This window comes from Mycteria americana, chromosome 1 (assembly GCF_035582795.1).
Source record: "Mycteria americana isolate JAX WOST 10 ecotype Jacksonville Zoo and Gardens chromosome 1, USCA_MyAme_1.0, whole genome shotgun sequence".
In the NCBI taxonomy this organism is placed as follows: Eukaryota; Metazoa; Chordata; class Aves; order Ciconiiformes; family Ciconiidae; genus Mycteria; species Mycteria americana.
Genome location: NC_134365.1, coordinates 38,126,441 through 38,148,047, shown reverse-complemented (window position 1 = coordinate 38,148,047; position 21,607 = coordinate 38,126,441). Strand labels below are relative to the sequence as shown.

The 21,607-nt window shown below is 39.5% G+C and overlaps 1 protein-coding gene across 5 annotated transcripts in view; it reads right to left on the bottom strand.

The window, feature by feature from the left end:
- TBK1 (TANK binding kinase 1) overlaps nt 1–18,496 on the bottom strand; it is a 32,312-nt gene extending 13,816 nt beyond the window's left edge. For 3 of the 5 annotated variants that reach the window (XR_012774531.1, XM_075494934.1, XM_075494960.1), the window contains exons 1-10: nt 16,395–16,460; nt 12,060–12,180; nt 10,108–10,248; nt 9,171–9,300; nt 8,386–8,567; nt 7,400–7,560; nt 5,346–5,456; nt 3,367–3,546; nt 1,659–1,855; nt 359–417 (exon numbers count right to left, since the gene is read on the bottom strand). Coding sequence is in view for 4 of the 5 variants with exons in the window: in XM_075494934.1 (XP_075351049.1) it covers nt 359–417; nt 1,659–1,855; nt 3,367–3,546; nt 5,346–5,456; nt 7,400–7,560; nt 8,386–8,567; nt 9,171–9,300; nt 10,108–10,248; nt 12,060–12,146 (1,248 nt within the window). In the remaining variant the exon portion in view is untranslated. Of the gene's footprint in view, nt 1–358; nt 418–1,658; nt 1,856–3,366; nt 3,547–5,345; nt 5,457–7,399; nt 7,561–8,385; nt 8,568–9,170; nt 9,301–10,107; nt 10,249–12,059; nt 12,181–16,300; nt 16,321–16,394; nt 16,461–18,328 lie in introns of those variants that run through there. The other 2 variants (XM_075494941.1, XM_075494950.1) reach the window with 2 other exon arrangements.
- Nucleotides 18,497–21,607: the final 3,111 nt, after the last annotated feature.

The window sequence follows — 21,607 nt, the reverse complement described above, 5'->3', positions numbered from 1 at the left end:
GTTAAGTTTTGCACTATCACAGGGGATGTTATGAATCTTCTAGCTAACTTCAGGATTCCAGAGTGGCAGGCTCCTTTCCCCCATCACTGAACTATGCACTAACAAAGCACTTGGACGTTAGAAGGCTGTTTTCTGGGTTTGTTGTTTTTTTTTAAAAATATATAAATATATTTTGTATACAACATATGGCTTTAATATACTTTTGGAGCCCTTGTTAACAAATACATTTCTGTCAGTCAGAATCCTCACTAGCATATTAAAATAGTTTCATTAACATTATTCATCTGAAAATCAAGTAGCTTTCATTTCAGTATCATTAGCTGAGACAGGTATATAAATTAAAATAATAATTACTCACTTTAGCCATACTGGCATCCCCATCCAAATCATAACGTTGATGCACTTTAGGAAGTAAAACTGAAACATAAAACAAACATCTGTATTTTCTTATTTTCCATAAAAGATTTCAAAAGTTCAGACTATTTCCCCTCCCCACCCTGTACGCTGTTTTTATGTGTATCTACATGGATTTTAATCTAATCTGTTACTGCTAAGCCTTTTAATATCATGTGGTTCTCATGCACACCTTCAAAACCAGCCTTTGTCTTAAACACTTAAATAACTTGGTATCTGCAGCAAACTGTCCTTCACTTCCTTTTCTACACTCACTTTTGAACACGCTGCACAGCACAGATTTCATGCAGGTCTCCACTAGCTATCTCTCTCCACTGAGAAAGCCAATCATTTATTTCTGTTCTTCAGCCCTGTGTTTGCCCACATGGGAGACTGGTTCCCTCTTATCTCATGGCTGCTTAGTTTCATTGAGAGTCTTAAGGGCAGGACCTCACCAAATAACTTTTTAAAAGCTAGGGTAGCCTCTATCAGCTGAATCTCCTTTGTTCTCATGCTCACTGACTCCTTCAGAAAGCTCTGACACAATATAAAGGCCCTGTTGATCCTTCCACAAACAGCTCACCTACCCACACTCTTCAGCACCTCTGTGTGAGTGCCAGCTGGCCTGAGCAGTCAGTATGTAGGACATACTGACAAAAGCAACACTGACCTCTCAACTGGAGGCATGTCCTCTAGCTCATCTCTTATAAAAAAGGGTTCTGGCGTAGGGCCCTCTATAAGCCGCTCAATGATAAATGGGAATGCAAAAACTTGATTTCTTTTTTTTCTGTTATGGCATTACCTTATGTTGTAAGCAAAGGTAAGTTGTTAAGACCTTCTCTGTTAACTGAAAGGCTAACCACATTCATGACAAATAAAAAAACCCAAACCAACTTGAATTTCCACTTTGTGAGTAATGGAACAAAAGAACCAGCTTTGAATTACATTCTAGAACGTTCCTTTCTACTTGTTAAAAGTGTCATGCTTCAAAAAATTTCAAAACTCCATATGCCCTACTACATCTTAACACACAAATGCTCAGGTTCACAGCACTAGGAACATTACGTGCAGCTACTGGTTCTGTAAAAATATGCTGGACACTCAGCATTTTTGAAAAAAACTGGACTGCATACTTAGAACTTCAGGCATCAACAGAGAAAATTTTCAAACACTATTTCTAAGACGAAACAGACAAAAAAATAATTAAATAACGCAAACTATTTACAAAAGATAGCTGTAAGAAAGGGGAAATTACTTTCATATACCTTCTTCATAGATTAATCCGACAATGTTCACAGCCTCCCTGCTTACTACAAAGATAGGATTCTCCTCAGTTGTTCTGGGGAAGTGCTGTGCCAATCTGCCAGGCTCTAGTATTAAGCGCCGACCTTCATATATCAGTTCTTGATTCTGAGATGGTATTTTTGTCTGTTTGTAGACCAACTCATGAAATATAGCAGCTCTATAACACAAACAATATATTCAGAAGTAGTTAGACTCACTACAATAGTTCAACAATTCAGATTTTGTATTACTGAAATAAAAATCCCTTTTACTTCTGATTAATTAAGAACTGGTTTTACAGAGAAACCATGTGACTTACAAGCAGAACAAAAAGCAGCACACTGCCTAAGGCTGCAGGTTGCTCTGTTACAAAAATAAATGCTATTTCCTGCAAAATATCAAACTTCCCTTTCTACCTCTGATTTTCCACCAAAGCACGTCTGTGTAAACAAACTTGCTTTGGCCTGAAGTCTGAAGGTCAGTAAAAACAGGCAACACCAGATGAGAGGAAGGAAGCATACTTTAGTTTTCTCAGGCACACCCATTTCTTCAAAGGAGATGGATGGTCTCTCCAAGAGAAAAGTCTGGTGTTTTTACATGTCAAAAAGTACACACGTTAAATTCAGCCTGTAAGCCAACAGATAGCCAGATTACCTCCTAAAACACCAAGTGATAAGGAAGACCAAAGACACTTTTGTACTTTATTTCCAGCAATCAATGGATATAAGGCACAAAAATTTATAGCAAACCTCTCCCCGCTCCCAAAAAAACCCAACAAACAAAAACTCCCACAAAGAAGAAAAACCTTAAGCACAATAACAGGCAGGACCAGTTTGTCTCCTGTGCAGCACTAGTACACTGTCACTTCTTAATACTACAGCTAGTATATAATCATAAATGTAAATAATAATTTTTTTTTTTTAAATTACAAATAGCAGTTTGAGCTACAAGCAAGATTTCTCTGCAAAAATAGTATTTGGGCTCTCCCAAAGTACAAATGACAGAATACAAAAGAAAAATCAGAAAAGGCCAGAACTGTATTTACACATTTGGTGAAATAACTGCATCTGTTCGCACATTAGAGAATAACACATGCTCTGTATTATCTGTAATAAGGTAGAGAAAAGCCACTTATTTTTGTACCAAACTGTAAACCAGAATTCACAGCTTTTAACATCAGCACTTGACCACATGACCACAAAGTGAACTCCATATAACTCGGGATCCTAAATTGTACCAATTACAACTTCAGAACCCCTGTGAGAGTTTTATGTCAGACACAGATGATGTGCACATTTTGTATTCTTGAGGACAAGATAAGAAAAGCAAGAGTTGAACACAGTCTCTGGAAAACTACTTTGTAAATAAGTAACATACACAAATGCGGGATGAGTTGGTATCCATTAAGAACACAGACACATTTTAATACGTCAAGGATTAAGTCTGTGTTCTGTCACTGATTAAGACCAAGTTTAAGATCAGTTGATGTAACCTTCAATGATTTTATTTTTATTTTTGGTCAACATGCTTCTATGTACTGTGACTACACAGGAGAATTACAAGCTTTCACTTCCTCAGACAAACCGCCAAGGAAAGAGTACTGAATTTGTAACACTGGTGATATTCAGGCAAACCACACTGTGACCTCAGAAGAGCAAAGTAACAAAAGCAGAGCGACAGAACACTTACGTATTATAGCTGTGAATATAAACTTTGTGCAAGGTCATCTGCTGTAGTGAAAAGATGTGGATTATTATTCGGTGCAGTATGTCACTTGTCTCTGCAAAGAACTGGTCAAATCCCCAGCATTTTTCCTGGTCTCCTTCAAGAATATTCGCAAGGACAGGTGTGAGCAGTACTTGCAGACCCCTAGAGGACACCAGGAAGAGATGAGACAACTTGGATCTACCCGGATCTTTTCACCTTGTAACCAATTGCAATACTTCATTTGACTTGTCTCATGAATGCAAATCTATTACCCCTCAAAGAAAAAGCACTCCAGTGCTTTTTTTTTTCCCCTCTACTGAAAACAAAATGTTCAATGGTAACGTCCATTGTTTTTCATTAATACACATACTTTATCTCTTTCCTTTTTAGGCTCAACTATCAAATATTTTTTCCTTGGTATTTGATAAATTTCATGGGCATTGGAAAAATGGCATGCAATTTAAAAAGTCTACATTGTAGAGCTAAGGCCACCTTCTACCACTGCTGGGCAGTAGTCTTTTACCCAGCTCACGCCACACACTTACCACAGTTTAGCACTTTGAAGAAAGCTACTACCATTTATGGTTTGCTGGCTGAGCTGCTTGTGTGAGCACACTATGTTGCCTTCAATCAAAATCAACTGGGTTAGCAAAGACTCGTAACTTAAATTGTCAACACTAATAGAATTCATCCTGATTGAGATGGGGCTAAATAAGTACTCCACGCGTGCAGCTCAACTGCTGCAAAGAAAAACGTGCAACTATTGCCTTACAGTTATTACTATTCTAGCAGAAAGGCCAGCTTAAATTTCTTGTATTTCTACTTTGAGAATCTGAATTGCAAGGAACTTTATGGATCCTGCTCCTGTTATCATGAACAACTGCTTCGAAGTTTTAACATCATGTACATGTCAAACCTGAATCCGGCGGTAAAACTGGTAACATTTTGAAGCAAGCTCCAGTGGCTTACAGGCACACTGATGGCCCTGTTAGAGGTCAGTGGATACTGTGGGCAAACTCACTTTAGTACTAAATTTAGAACAGTAAATAGGGTTTAAATGCTACTTGAAAATATTATTGTAAACAGATGTTTAATGAAAAAATCTGCTTCCTTTATTATTTCAAGCACATCAATTATATGGAATAAGCAGAGGAAACAACTGAGCAGTATCATGAAAAATATATATACATTGCAAGTTCTGCACACTATAAACTAATGAATTGATATAAACCAGACTTTCGCTCTACTCCCCTTATGGATCTACATATTTGGCTTTCAGAAAAGTTTGTTTCTAGAGTCTGTTCACAGAACAATTTCTTTCTCCCTTTACCATGAAAGAGTAGTAACTTTAAAGTACTGAAGAAATCTCAGGAAGATAAATAGGTAAATGGGTTATGGGAGGTGTTTTTATGATCATATTGAGATTAGATCTTCCATGGCTCTTCCTACTGAGTATTATGACATATGAAGCAAAAATATGATCATAAAAAAATTTAAAAGATACTATGAGAATATGTTAAAATGTGGTCATGTGAATTTTCTTCTGGCAAAAATGCAAGTTTCTGAACTGTCTTTTCTTATCATTTCTTTCCTACGGCCTAATCTTTGTAATGTCTGAAGTCACATTCTTGCAAGAAAGGGGGGGCCATCAATTCAAAGTTTATTAAATCTTCATACTCTTTCCTGAGGATGGAGAAAAACATAGTAATAATCTTTCTTCTACTCATACCACTTCAGATTCGCAGGTGCTCATTTGTAAATTAGCAGTCATAAAACTATTTGGACAGATGGGAAGAAAAAACACTTCATAACCTAATAGTAGACTGTACTGATCTACTGAAGAGTTCAAATAAAACAGCTGCAACAGTCAGATCGCTGTACCAAAGACCCAGTCCTGAGAGAATAACTGGAAAAGCCCAATCAAGTAGCATTGAAACATTTTGCGATAAGTTCAAACTTACTTTGAAAGACTACAAGAAACAGGCATCTCCCAACTCCACTCAATTGGTCCATTTTCTGCTTTCTGTATTCCAGAAATAGCACCAGAAGGCTTTCCAGCAATTATTTTATACCTGCGATACATTATAAAAATAATAGAGACTTCAACTACTACCTCTTATACATACATAGGTCTAGTAACTAATCCTCAAAGGGGTATCAATAATATAAATCTAAACAACAGGTTGGCCTAAATTTGTAGGTGGTGCAACAATTAGGAAGCTTCACTTGCAAGCTGACAAAGAACGGTGCTAAAATAGTAAACTATGAAAAGGAAACACTTTGGGATATGTGGGAGAAGCAACTTTGTCTACCTCAGGTTTGGGAAAAATTTAGGAGATATTTCAGACATCACTAAAGGAAGCTGAAGTTTTTTCACAAATGTTAAAGTCAGATTTCCAAGGCACTTCAATTTAGGCATTTACACAACTAACTTCTAGCATGTTCCATGGCAAGAGATGACATTTAGCCACCACAAAGTCACTTGGGGATAAAGAAGGAACAGGAGGTGGGCTTTGAGAAATTACTTCAAGTTGGAAACATCTAGCAATTTGGATACAATTTGGCATTGTCTGCCTTCGTACTGAACAGCCTAGTATTTCTCAAATTTCTCATGAAATGCATCAGAAACAATAGGTTTTTTGCAACAGGAAATTTCAGTTGTGCTTTCTCTTTTTGGAGGACGAGGTACATACAAAACATATGTTCCTTGATTATCTCTCAGGCAGATACAACAACGAGAATGCCTGTGGGATAATCACAGGATGGGCCATTCCTTAAACTAAGGAAATTGGAGTCAACTTTGCAAGGAGTACCAGAACAGCAATGTTATTGGCCTATTAGAGTTCCCAAGTACCACCTTGCTTTACTTTTTAAATGCAACACACAGAACAACAACAAAATAGAACTAGACTAAGATGAAACAGGAATCAATTCCAACCAGCCCGTCATAGACACAACTTGTTTCCCATTCAAGAGCTACCCCTCTTATCTTCAGCCACAGACCACAACTATGCTACTAAAAAAATCTCAGTCTCATGGGTAGTGCATGCATTTCAAGACTGCCTGGGAAGACAATCATTTAAAGGACAACAAAACTTTGCAGCACTGAAAACCCATTTCAGAATACCATAATTTTGCCTGAATATCCAAGTTATAAACACCACACTGCAACAGACCAGCCTAATGCCATGGTGAAGGAAAGGTGTGTGGAAAAACATCAGTATTTTGGGGGAGCTCTAATGCTTAATTTAGGCCTTAAGGCGCCACACAGTAAAATCCTTGTTGAGGCAGAATGTTTGTAATGGTTTTGGCTGGGATAGAGTTAATTTTCTTCACAGTAGCTCATATGGTGTTGTGTTTTGGATTTGTGACCAAAACAGTGTTGATAACACAGGGATGTTTTAGCCATTGCTGAGCAGTGCTTACATAGCATGAAGGCCTTTTCTACTTCTCACACTGCCTCACCGGTGAGTAGGCTGGGGGCAGGCAAGAAGCTAGAAGGGGACACAGCCGGGACAGCTGACCCCAAGGGATATTCCATACCACATGACATCATGCTCAGCAATAAAAGCTGGGGGGCGGAATTTGCCAAGGCGGCAGGTGGTCAGGGACTGACCGGGCATCAGTTGGGTGGTGGTGAGCAACTGGGGTTTTTTTGCATCGCCTGTTTTTCTTGGGTTTGTTTTCCTTTGGGTTTAGGGGTGGGGGGGTTTGTTGTTTTTTGTTTTGGTTTGGTTTTTTTACTTACTAAACTGTCTTTATCTCACCCCACGAGTTTTTGTGCTTTTATCTTTCCAATTCTCTTCCCCATCCCACTGCAGGGGAGTGAGCAAACAGCTGCGTGGTGCTCAGCTGCCTACTGGGGTTAAACCACAACAAAGTTAAAGAACATTTTTCCTTAAATATTTTCACTATTTTAATGTTTACTATATGTGTGTAGGATTTGTTGATAAAAAGCATTTCATGGACTGACTTAATTTACAGACAGATAAAATCCTCCTTCTAAATTACCTACATCACTTCCTTGTTTCTACGAGGTCCTTCAAAAGGTCGGAAAGGCAAACTCCCTGTTGCAGCATGGTAAAAGGTCACCCCTATGCTCCACAGATCAACTGTTGCTCCGTACTTTTTCTGATGCTCTTTCCTCAAAACTGCTCGCTCATACATATCAGGATGCTAAAGAGAAAAAAACCAAACAGAAACAAAGTTAGAATTGCTTTATGAACAATATAAAGAACAAAACCCCAATATATCATTTCACAGCAAGATAATTTGCCATTCTAAACTTTCAGCTCTTTAATCAAAAAGTAAAGTTATCTTGTTATCATAGAATTTGCTTAAGTTATTGTGACAGAATATCACAAAAGTTCCTAGGTATGATAGCCACTTTTATGAAAGGTTTGCAAAAAATATTTTAAAATTTAGCTAAGATTGACTACTAGAATAAAACACCACTAAAGAAGAGGAGAAAACCTGTATTCCTCCAGATGATTTTGAAACAACAGAAACCAAATTGGAAAAAGATCCATAGCAGAGGAGAATATCAGTTACAATACTACATATGGGAAAACATGGGAGGAAGAAAATTATGCCCAAGATGCTTGTATTGATGCTTCTCTGCCTGCTTCTCTTCGGTTAACTAAGATGTCAAGTGAATCTTAACTACACCTAGCATCATTCCAGTAGCTCAAATAAAAACTGAAAAATATCTACAGAAATAAAGGCAAAGGCAGTCATAATTAAAACACTGTTGTTCTTCCTTTCACACAAGGCAACAGTAGAAGTTGGACCTGGAAATTATTTAAAGGCTACTGTGCTCAGATGTGCAGAAGAACTGGCAGGACCTAAGGTGAAAAAGGTGGAAAGTTATAAAAACAATTATAATACAAAGATTTAAATACTAATTCCCAACAGTCCGACCATCACCTATTCAACTTTCATCACAAAGGGCCCTGGGCTTCAAACATTTCTTCAACAGAAAGTGAAATCATATGGGCTTACTAAATACTCTTCTGTGCCATAGAGGGAAACAAATTGTTCATCATCTTCAAGTTCTCTTGCAGCACCAAAGTCTGTAAGTTTGTAAACGGACTGACCATCTTCACCTATAACACGCATTATATTGCCTGGTTTGATGTCACGGTGCACTATTCCATTCTCCCGGAGATGATTCATCCCAGCCACTTCAATAAAAAAAAAAAAAAAACCAACAGAATTAATGTATACATCTTGACACAGACTACACAGGCATTGAATTGTAACCGAGGCTAGGAAAACATATGTGTTTACCTTCTCATTGGGAAATGGGAATGAGAAGGGACACTCAATTAACAAAAAGACCAGGACGAGAAAATATTCTGAGCATTTTTCCCTTTTTTTCTTTCAAACAGCTAAATTACAGTATTTCTTGCTTGCAGCAACATCTTTCCCATAAAGTAATGGAGAAAAATTTTATAACAGGTAGACACAGGTAAACCTCATTATTTTTCTAATTTACTCTTCCAAGATTAATTATCACTAGGAATCAGTCCAACATGTGACAAATAATCTTGAAACAAACAAACAAAAAGAATTATAGCAATGCTTTAAACGGAAATGGTTTCTCAATGCAGGTATCTATACCAATATAGACATAAATAAAAGATATGACTCCATATGACCATATTAATTTGTTCAATTAGTTGACAGTCATTCGAATTCCTCATCTCTTGCTGTTTCAAGATAAACAAAATAAGTATGAGTTCATTTCAGTCAACAAATTAGACTAAAAAGCAAAGTCTACATACCCACATCTCTCAAAACAATTAAGAACTCAGACTCTGGCAAACCAAAGGCATTAGACGGCTCCTCTAAAACTGTATATAAACTCCCACATGGACAAAATTCCATAACTAGTACTTTGTGTCTAGTCGTTGTCTGGAAAAAAATTTTAAAAGATAAGTCTGTGACTATTGTGAAAACAGTGTCAGAAATTACTTATAACCACAGAATCTTACTTTCAAAAAAAAGAAAAAGAAAATCTGTAGCTAGATCATAAATCCCATTCTGGTGATCTTCTTCAAAAGAAGTGCCAGTGAATTTTTATATTGTTTCATGTATTCTAACTTGGGGGGGCAGGAGGGAATTAAAAAAGCCTCAAGTTCTAGGCACTTCGAGGGCTGCAAGCAGTACTGATAGGTGGACAAATGAGAAACTACAGCACAGAAGAGCAGAGAGCAGCAATTGTCCTTCTTTCCTCTTTATTAATCTCAGCATCCGGGTCATTTCAACTGATCAGTCTCAGTTTCAGCATAACTACTGCAATTCATACTAACATACAGTTCTACATGTCCCATGTCATTATTTTAGTTGGTTGCAAAGCAAAAGCATAAAATTGTCAGGATTATTGAAACACCTCCAATTATCAGTACGTACTAAATATTCATACATGTAGATAGCTTAAAAATCCTAATTCAAGATGAAGCTTAGGACAGTGGCTTCTCAAGATGGCTTTGAAGAATCATAACCTGTGCCTAAACACTGAAAGCAAGCATATTCTTTCAACAACACCACCACCAAAAGAAAAAAAAAAACAGTGGTGCTTGGGTCAGAGTATTTATATCATCATATATGTTACCATTCTTTAAAAATGTAAATTTATCCTCTATAGTAAGTATAAAGCAAAAAGACAGTTACTGTGGTTACTACCATGCATCTCAGATCACAACTACAACAATCCGTTACCTCTTCTTCGATGGCAAACAATTTGACAATGTTCTTATGATTTAGTTTCTTCAATACTTCAAACTCTCGCATCTGAACATCCACAGGACGAAGGAAACTTATACTATTAAACACTTTGACAGCATATAAATCTCCAGTTTTCTGTTCAAAACAAATAAACAAATTACTAATCAAACAGATGCATAAGACTGTAAATGTACACATACCCATTATCCAAGCATTTTGAGATCTTCTGTTATGCATACGAGCATACCTAGATTAGAAATAGTTCAAAATAGTATTTTGTGTTAAGGTGGAAATTAAGATTCTACTAAAAAAATTATGTATATATCGGTTTAGTTTAATATAGACTAGAAGCAAACAGACTAGCAGAATGGAAACTCAATGTTAGCCCACAAAATCTAAGTGCTTTTAAAAAAAGCATAGTTAGCATAAGAAAGGCTATACATTTAAGAATGACCCATAAACTTAGCTGAAAAATAATTTTTCAGCAGGAGGTAAGCCACTTGCACAAATCAGTAAGAGACATGCACATACTACAGTTGAGAATCCTGGCTTGCTTAAGTTAAGAGACAACTTTCGGAAGCTGAACGTTGCTCTCTTTGTCTTTATTGTTCTGTTTATACCGATAAAGTGGTATTTTGTTTTTCAAAGAAGGCAGCATCGAGCACTACATACCACTTATGCAAAATCGTGAAGCAATTCAAACCCACATAATAAGTGACAGGAGCACAGTCACGACCTTAATCAGAGACTTAAGTTCTCAAGTGGGACTAAGCCCCAACATCCTCAGGTACCCACAGCACCAGCTGAGAGTGCAACTCCTGTCCCTCTTAGGGCAAAGTACCTCCCTGCACTCACTCTAGGAATAAGCTTACATTAGCAGTCTTGTGTGCAACAGATTCTTTCTAAGGACAAAGCCTTCCTGTGCTTAGACTAGGTGTGTTGTACAGCACACTGACGTGCACTACTGGTGCCCAGGTAAAAGTTTTCTCCCCTTGACAACAAGCTGCAGGTCATGTGCTCAGACTAGTGAGGGTGATGAGAGGTGCAACCATGAAACCATAAGCTTTACAGGGGAATCATTCTGTGTCGAAATTCACTTATCCAGACAAGCACATTTACCACTAAATTATTGCTCAGTGTTGCTTCACAGTTAAATGTCAAACAGAGAAAACACTGTAGCTTACATATAACTTCATATTGATTTCATACAGACTGTCATTACTATGGCTGTAACTAGGCTTATCTTCATTTTGTGACACATACCGTGAAATTCATAGTAATAGAATGACCTACACAAGTAAGGTCATTTTAGCCTCTCACTCAGTTTACAACATAGACATCAGTATATCATTTACATGTCAAAACTGCTCAAAGATGTACTATTTTGTACTGATTACTGAAGGCATGTCACCAAGAAGATGGTGTCCTAGACATGTATGAAGCATTGACTTATGGATAAAGACTAACAGCAACTTCATCCAATTCGATAATATGTTAAGAATACTTAACTTACGGTACAAAAATCATAAAAATCACAAAAAATGGGCTTTAAAAGAACAGGGAAAAACTGTGAAAAGAGAATTTAACAAAGACAAAAATAACATATCACATAATAAAAACTGATAAGACTTTTATTCCTATTTAAATTCTTAAGCAAGGAGTATTTTTTCCATAAAACTGAAGAATGGAGGAGTGAAGAATTAGTAACAATTAATATTTTACAAGGACAAATAATACAATATTAAAAACAAATCCTCAGTAATAACTGTATAGAACTCTAAATCAATGGATGAATATTAAAAATTAAAAACTAAGTATGAATAGTTACAAAGATGTATTTGTTTTAGCCCTAAGCTTGAATGGTTTTTTGCTGATTTCATGATGCTACTCACATACGAAAAAATTTCAGTTTTACATGTTACTCAGATTAGTAATTCCTCACAAACCTTATGTCGTCCCCGGAAAACATTTGCAGTAGCTCCCTGTCCTAGAATGTCAGACAACAGCCAGAGGTAATTCGAAGTGCTCTGCATCTTTACTCTTTGATTAGACAGTTTTCTTTTTCACCTTAAAAACAAAAGGTTAAATATATTGAATTATAATTTAGTAAAATACAAGAAAGGGACTTATTCTAATTAGAAGGAAAAAAACCACAAACCCAACCACAACTCCAAAGACATACATAAATAATTAAGAACAACCAAGTAGAGGAAGAAGAGGTGAAACAAAGAAACAAAAACAAGCTCAACAATCAAAAGTAATGCCATAGACACAACACCTCTCTGCATTTGAGGTCTTTAGTCCCCAAACTTTGTTTGAAAAATCAACTGGAAAAGTGAAAGCAGTAACAAAAACTATAGAAAAGAGTCAAAAACACGTGCACAAGGTCTTTTGAAAATAAGCAAGTCCTGTAATCGAATTCCATTATTCGGTATATAAGCCAAAGAATAGACATCAGAGATGATGGCAGATATGTATACAGATCTTTTAGATCACTTTGGCTCTGGAAGTTGCACTTCAGCACAACTGTAAAGGAACTGGACTAACTACTTACAAAAAGCTATTTTTACATGAGCTAGATAAACGTCACAATTAACACAAGTATTTTCAGCTACTTGCTAGAACCATCAATTAATACTGAAAGAAATTAAGGGACATTTCTCTCATTTCTAAAATTTCACATTTGGTATGTCACATCATTTCTAGAGAGACAGCCTGGCTTTCTCACCCTTCCTGAAATGTAAAGTCAGACACTCAGGTCTTCACAGATTCAAAAGGAAGAGAAAAAAAAAGACTGATTAAATTAAAACGATTAAAAAACCTATCAGACCTGCCAGATTTCCCCCCTTGCCAAAACAACAGGAGCTGCAGCTGAATACCCTTACCTTTTTGGTTTAATTAAAGCACTGATTTTGCCATTAAATCTTGCGAAAGGCTCTAAGATCAAAGATGTAGCTTCCTGGATCTAAAGAATCTTAAGAGCAAAACGGCAACTGGACCAGGGGAATATCCTACAGCAGCAGCCTTTCCTCACAGCTTGGCAGGGGACCCTGCATCTGTCTGTGTTAACTGACAAGAAACAGCTAACTGATACTCAAAAGAAACAAAAAAGCCTTTCCTGTAACTCCTGAAAGAAGAGGTTATGACCGAATTTCCTGTGCACGTTTATTACAAGAAGGTGGCTAGCGCTTTTTGAGAGCTCCCTGGTGCACCAAGATGAGATGACACCACCAGAAGCCTCACACCATGCACGGCAGGAGAGCGGAGGAAGCTGCACGCCGGCCACGGCAGCACCTTTCGCCCATGCCGTTCCAGCAGCCAGCTGAAGCACCCACCTCTGCACTGCTCCTGATCATGCCCATGCCATGCCGCAAAGAGACAGAAATTTTCTCATGACTTTGAACACATTTCTCTATGTGTAGCGACTGCAGATTTCATACTTTCATTTAGCTATTCGCTCATGTAAGATGTAGAGTTTCTTGCAAAGCTGTCTCAAAACATCCAGGCAATAACATGTAGCATACAGAATGCAACAACACAATGCAAAGACCTGACATTACTCTAAACTAAATTCAGAGTCATGCAGCAACACCATTTTAAAAATCTAGATTAAGTTCTTAATGCCTAGGAAAGGGAATAAAGGTTTTATCTCAAATCTGAATCAAAAAAACCAACACCACACCCCAAACCCTTAGAATTCTCAGTTAACTCTGACAAGACAATTTGCAATAGTAGAATGAGATAACTTTTCCCATCTGGCAATTACTGTAGATGCCAAAGAGCTATCTATGATGCAGACATAGAAGGTAAGGAAGAGGTCTGCAAGGAAATAATGCATAGTCCACTCTGTAAACCATTTGTAAAATCTCTGAATTAAAAAATTCCTCATAATTAAAACCCTGCTTGTAACAAGCCAGCTGGCACATTACCAGTAAACATGTATTTTGTCATTTATTTCAAAGCAACATTCATCAGACTCATACCAAGACGCAGAAACATTATGAATCCTTTCTAAGCAGACAGAAAGTGTGCAGAAGGATCAAGTAAACACAGAGTTTCTTTACCGATGTCTATTCAAATACTAAAAATTTTAGCAGCCTATTAGAGACTGAATTATTATGTTGACTGAAGTGATAAAGATGAGGTAGTATGAAATCAGCTCTCGTCCTTTACTTTCGAATTAAATTTGCATGAAGGTCAATGGGTGAAAACAAAACAAAAGGACAAGTCTGCGACAGATGAGCTTGAATATCGTTCAATGGATTTAAAAAAAAACCAACACACCAGCAAGTCACTAATGGGTTCTCAAGATCTGTTTTTTCTCACTCGTAAAACTACAGATATAATTATGCCAGTATTAATCCCAGGGTACATACCCAGCACCAAACCAAAGTCAGTGTTGCGCTATTACACTTTTTTGGTCAAAATAGTGTTTTTATAATAATAACAAGGTCTAGACTCTTTTGACAGAGTCTTTGCTTTTAAGGCATAAAGTCTCATTCAGCTTTAATCTTCAAATTATAATAATTTGATTCAATAACTTACATAACATTAGACCTCCTTTAATACCTTTCCTTTCTTAGACTGATTCAGAATTGATCTTTGCTAAACACTCAGCATGTCAAGTTTTCTTTTCTTACCTTCCATCATCTTCCTAAATCAATTCACTAAGAGCTTCATAGTAAAAAAAAAAAAAAGTATCTCTAACTGTACAATTGGTCCTGTCACTAGATTTAATGCTGAACTTTCTATTTCTTCACATCTCACTTATGGTCATTAAGTCTGATACTAGATGAATCACCAGTTCTTCACATATATCTAAAGGTATCTCTCCTACCAGCAGTTTCATGTATTGTCTCCCATGACTCATTAGCATTTCAAGGGTTTGGGGGCTGCTTTTTGGGGTTTTTTGAATATTTTGAATATTTTTCTGCAGCTTTATTTGCCAGCACGGGGGATTGTAATAGAAAAAGACTGCATTGCTAATGTGATTTTTTAAAAAACCCTCAACGCTTTGAAGCAGGAGTACTGACTGCTTCTAATTAATAAGAAGAAGTTTGCAGTTACCTCAGGCACGCAGGATAAGCACACAAAGCAGGTACTTCCCCTGTTAACAGCTGCAATGTACAAGTTCACCAGGCAAGTAGGGACAGATGATGAAGTTAAAGTGAAGGCTCTTTCCGTCTACAGGCAAGATTCTATATGCCACCAAAGCCGACAGGCAAGGTGCTGAGGTTCTGAATAAACGTTATGTTAGCATTATACAGTCTGGTAAATATGAAGGTTTTATACTTTGCTGTATGTCCTCTCTTAATGCCTAGAAAAGAAGTTTTTCCCTCTGAAGTTCCTACTTCCTACCCCTGCTTTCTTCACCTAACCTCCTTCCGGGAGTTTCCAGTCCAACAGCTGGCATCTGAATTATCGAAATACCCTGCCCTTGGCCACACAAGGTGCTGCTTGAACCCATACGAAGCAGCACATGCTCCCAAAGGCCCGCAAAATAAATGGCAAGCCTGGCTCCAGTGCTGCTCATCACCACTGCTCTCAGCGTTTCCAGTCTGGAACGGGGGAAGAGGACTTAGCCTCTCTCAGGGATGGCAGCTCCTGGAAAGCTATGGAGGGACACAGGCTCGCCTGAGCAACCCAGCCAGCCCCACACTCAGAAACGTGGGGTATGGAGGGTACAGTACCAGAGCTCACCTTCACAACAGGACAGTCTTCCTGAGGTAGAAGTTTAACAACTTCTACAACCACAAAGGCGATGCCACTACCTGAGGAGAGCTTTATACAAACCACTAGCAAACATACACTTCGCTTGGCTTCCCCCCCTCCCCCGCCCTTTCCAATTACAAAAGTAATTTTAACGGGTGGCATCAACTGCGACCTGCCGACATTCACAGGGATAAAAGTCATCGAGACCGGGGCAAGGGACGCGCCCCAGGCCGCAAGCCGGCTACCGCCTCGCCCCCGCCAGGCGGGGGCCGCTCCGCGGGGCGGCCTGCACAGCCGGGCCCGCTGCTGCCTCAGGGGGGCTCCGCCGCCGCCGCCGCCCGCGACCCTCCTCGGGAGTCGGCAGCTCCCGAGAAGGCCCCGCCACCGCCCCGGGAAACCGAAACCACCTCGCCCCGGTGGCGGCGCGTAGGGGGCGGCGAGGGGAAGAAGCTCCCCAGGCGCCGCGGCCGCCCACCTCAGCGCGGTTCAACGCGGCCTCCACCCACCCTACCCTACCCTACCCTACCCTACCCTGCCCTGCCCTGCCCACCAGCCCCGGCCCCACGCACCGAGCCGCCTCTCGCCCCGCCTGCCCAGCGCCCCGGCCGCTTCCGGCTTCCTGCAGCGGCACCGGGAAGGCGGGGCGGCAGAAGCACCGCCTCGGCGGCCGGCACCTCCTGACCGCCCCCGGCCGTTCCCCGCCCGGAGGTGGTCGGCGGGGCGCTGAGGCGCGGGCTGGCGGCGGCCGGCTGACAGGGGTGGGCGTCGCCGCCGCCCGCTCTGTGGGGGGTGAGGGACCGCGAAACAGGGAAACATCTAGCAAACATCGCGAAGTGGAAGTAGGGTGTTCCTTAAAAATGGCCGCTCCAGGTATTTTAGCTGGTGTGATGTTCAAAACGAGCTCAGACGGGTTCCGGTGAGGATTTTTTGCTGCGTAACCGTTTCAGTCGTGGTTTCTTCGCTCCCCGCCTGAGGCAGGGCTGCCGGTCTTCCCTCTGCCCGGTAACCGTTAGCGTTGCACTTACCTGTGTGAGCCTCACCTCCCTGGCTGCTTTTTCACGGGGTATCCAGGAGAAATGTATGAAAATTCACATTTTTCATACATTCGTGCTCTCGCTTATTTTTTACTTAAATGTCTTAAAGCAAAGTTCCTTGCTGATTTATCTCTTGCTCTTTTTTTTTTTTTTTTTTGTCTGGCCGGTAATGTTGCTCTTCCGATAAGTGGTCTGTATAGCTTGTATAAGGAAAAATATTGATAACTTTATAATTGATGCGTAATGTAATTTAAACATAATTATAGTGGGAAAATAGTAAAAATAATTTTTTTTCCCCAAAGACTATCCTTTTTTTGATCCTCTGCATTTCCCATTTGGAATTACCATCTTCCCAAATCTTAGAAGCCTATTCTCTTGAGGAACTGACACATAAAAGATAGCAACCTGCTGCTTACAGGGTTTGTTATTGTTATTATCTTACCTTTCTTAAGCTTTATCATGAGTCCAAACTTCCACTGGTTCACTTGTTACAGGGCACTAAGCTCGTTCCAAAATTCTGCTTAGTGAAACTGATAGATTGACTTAGATACATTTTATGCTGTTAATATAAATGTTTAATTTATATTCCCTGTTTCTTGACATCTGAGCTTTATTTTGTAATGCTTCTGCATTACAGAGGGAATAGTTCCCCGCCACATTTGTGTTCTGTCCTTGCGTCTTTCAAAATGCTGCAGCGCTTCCTTAGAAGTGACATGGTTTATTTCTGCTACCCTAGCCTCTGTACCCAGCTTTGCAAGCCTTTTTTTTTTTTTTTTTTAATCAGGTGGATACCCATGAGTCAGCTTTGTCTTCTTCAGAAGTAGTCATCAGATCGTTTATACGGATTTTAGCAAAGTGCTCTCAAAATCAGGAAAACACCAGTGAACTTTTCTCTGTATCTCAAATGTGTACTTGCTTCCACTTCTGAATAAAACCAAGCTGTTGGCTCAGTATGTTGATACTTTTTGGAACTGGCCATTTTAAATCAGTCTCATGCAGGCTGGACAGCACTTTGAGAGGTCTCTGGTCCAACTACCTGCTCAAAGCAGGGTCAGTGCTGACTTCAGACCAGGTTCGCCAGGACTTTGTTCGCTTAAGACCTAGAGTATCTCAGCTCCAATGTCACCCTGCCCCTGGGTCTGGTCACCGACCGCTCTCACTGCAGTTGCCAGCCTGTGTGCTTTCCTCAGGTCTTGAATCGATGAAGATGATTCATACGGTTCGCATGATTCAAATTGTCCATTTTTTTAGGGTATATTTGTAACATAATCAGTGATCCTTATGTAAGGAGGATCTTCTCTAGCCTTTAAATGTTTCACAGTATGAATCACAGGAAAACGGTATGTTGAATATAAGAATAGGAAAAACACCAAAAAGGGAAGTGTCATTACAGTTTCACTCTATAAATTTTTACGTTGCTTCCTTCCACTTCTTTCCAATGTATTAGTATAACTTTTGATATTCCTCACCTCTCTTGTATGTGGATTCTCATTCATGTTCACAAATTCAGCAGTCTGTAGCTGTATACTGTTACATCTCTTCATCCTAACAATACGGCTATAGGAATTGCAGCTAAAGCTGGCATGTTGCATACAGTCTTCTCACACGTGTAGCTGTGAATGCCAGAACTCGAAAAAGATGCTGGAGAAAAAAAGTCAAACTGAGCATAGTCAACCAGAGCTGAGAGCATTAAAACAGGCAAAATACAGTATCTTCTTCTAATCTTTTTCTTTGGACCCTCTGGGCAACCTAGCGACAATGAGATAAGAACAGGGGAGAGTGGAAATCAAACACAGTAGATTTTTGCCAAGAAAAACATCTGACTGAATTATTTGACTTTTAAAAATTTTGAGTGAGAAATTGTGTCTTACCAACCTTACAAAAGGGACCACCACTAACTTCACCAGTAAGTCAGGTGAGAACAGTAACTCTAGAAACTCCTAAGCAAGTTAAACAGTTTTTCCTATATCATTAACAAATTTTCTAAAGAAAACCGAAGCTTTTGAACCATTTACTCTTATAGTCAAACTGCTTTCTGTATGTGATTTAAGTATTTAGGAGGCATCACAGCTGAACCAGAATAAGCAAACCTATTCAGCAGCGAACTTCACCTCAGCTGGAACTGCCTTTCATAGTTCCATGTTATTTAAGCCATTTTCTCTTCTGTAGTTTTGCAGAGAGGGAAGGGAAGCAATTCTGTGAAAGCTCTTACTAGCTTTGCCTTGTTTCCAGCTTGCAACCAGAGAATTCATTCCAAAGCTGTTTACAACATGTATAGATTAACGCTCCCAAGCAAACCTTAGTCCAAAAGCAGCCCACAAATTATACTCTTCCTCTTGTCCCATAGTTATGAAGCCATTTAGGAAAGTTCAATGGAATAGTGGCCAGTGTTGATAGTAAAAAAACATTATTAGATTAAAAAAAACTTGTTGTGGAGCCTGGCATCTCCCGCTTTTCTGAAATGCCTAGGATATATATATATAGTGAACAACTAACATGTGACAGAATAACAGAGAAACAGAACGTGAGAGGGAAAAGCCTTCTTGCTAGAGCAACAAATGCAAAACCTATCTGCCAAACAATCTTCACAATCACCAGGGCATTATCCTGCTGTGGTCCTGCGTAACATGCATAATTCACATAGCCTACAGGTACCCACCTTATAGCAAATTGGAAACACTGAATGTGACACCCCAAGACAAACTGCGGATGAGTACAACCACCCATGCATCTATCAGAATGAATATGAGCAATGAGTAGAGAACAGAAAGACCTGCTGAAGGGTAAGAAAACATTTCTCACTGAACAATTACTCCACCTCTGACTTCCCACTTCTGCTGTCACTAGGAACTGTATCAATCTTGACTTTGGCAGAAATATATTTTCCAGCACATGCCATTTATTTCTTATGTGCCACCTTTGCCACCACCAAGATGTTTCACAGGGACATACTTCCCTTCCTACTTCTGGCTGCCCCATCCAACTTTTGTCACTTGTTCCCGTCACCACTACTACCAAGTCCCATTCTTTCACTTGTGCTGGTCCTTCACAGCAGTTTCAGTGTACTTAATCAGTTAAAACCTGTTTGCTGTTTCCCTTCACTCTCTTTTCTTTGGTTTCCTGTTGGCTTAACTTACTGAAATGGCAGAACTGAAGTTCAGTAACTACATGGCTACAGAGTGATGCTACAACTAAATGGGTCCAATGGCCAACTGCTGCTGAAAGGGGCTTGCTCCCTCCTCCACCCCTACCCACACATTACAGCTGCTTTCCTTGAATCTGCAGTAGCACTTGCCTCACTCCATGGTGAGATAGTTCCAGCTGGAAAACTGTCTCTCCCCCAAAGGGGGAGAGGCTTTCTAAATAGCTTTGAATTTTTTAATAGCTTTGAAGTTTTTGAAAAACTCAAAAATAGTTACTTTGCAAGATTAGCTTTCCACCATAAATTGTCTTGTTATGGAATCAGACACAAGTGCTAATGCTGACAAGAGAGGGGAAAAGGGCAGATGGCCTCTCTGGACAGCAACTTGCTGCTAAAATGTCTTACCTGCATTGGTAAGCCATTCCCTGAGAAAAATTGTCTCTGACCTCAGCTTGCATGGAATTCATTGCCTCTACTTCACACCCGGAAAAGTGCTTGCAGACCTGAAAGCCTATCTGTCTTTAGTAATTACACCAGCTTGTAAATAAAAGATACCTATCTCTCTGCAAAGGGTGCCTTGTATCTTTAATTAAAAACTTGCAGCTGTGTTTCTACTTAAACACACTTTACAGGAGAAAATTCTGTTGTGCACAAGAGGAGGAGTTACTACCATGATGACATTTTATGCGCCTTCAGTCTCGAGAGGGGCATTTTGACCAATGCAGGTACACAGCAATGGTAAGTCATACAGCAAAGCTGCAGGCAGTTATATTTGGTGCAGCCTTTAAATCAGAAGATCATCCATTGTATGAAGAAGGAAAACACGTGAACATCAACCTAATCTCTCAGTGGAGTGTTCTCATCTATCTCTATCTTTTTCTTCCCCTTCTACCCCACAAGACATAGTTTTTATAATATGTTCAAAGCATCTAAAGTCTGCCTGGAGAGTCTAGTTCACACTCTGAATACATGCTGCATCACCAGATTTCTCTTTGGAGATAATGAGTAACATGCAATACTTTTCCAGGCCAGATTAAAAAAAAAAAAGCACAAAACAGGAATCCATCTCTTCCAACTAAAGATGTAGAAACTCATCAATTGCCTTTCAAAATCTTGATTTAGATAGTTACTAGGCAAAGACAGACAAAGATAGTTACTAGGCACTGCATACCCAGCATGTAACGCAACTGCAATAACAGCTGCAGACCTGCGGTCTCTGCACCTCTGAAGGAAATTGCAGAAAAAATAACCTGCTAGTAGCCACAATCAGTGTTTACATGTTTATCTAAAGATAGAGAAGCCAACCCACAGATACTGTTTTATAGCTCACACCTTGCATAATCCTTGACAGTGCACTATTCTGATTCAACAGGGTCAAAACATAGGAAAGTAAACAATCCTTTTTGAATTCTTCAGGCTGAACCAAATTAGTTTCTCCGAAGATCCAGACTACCTAACCATTTGTCCTACAGGATACTCTTTCAGTCATGGATGGACAGTCAGGGTACAAGTTTATAATGCAGCCAGGCCAACGGCTGCCACGCACAGCTCACTCCCACGCTCTGCACTCTCTGCTTTATATCCATTCTCACCTGACACCACCAGG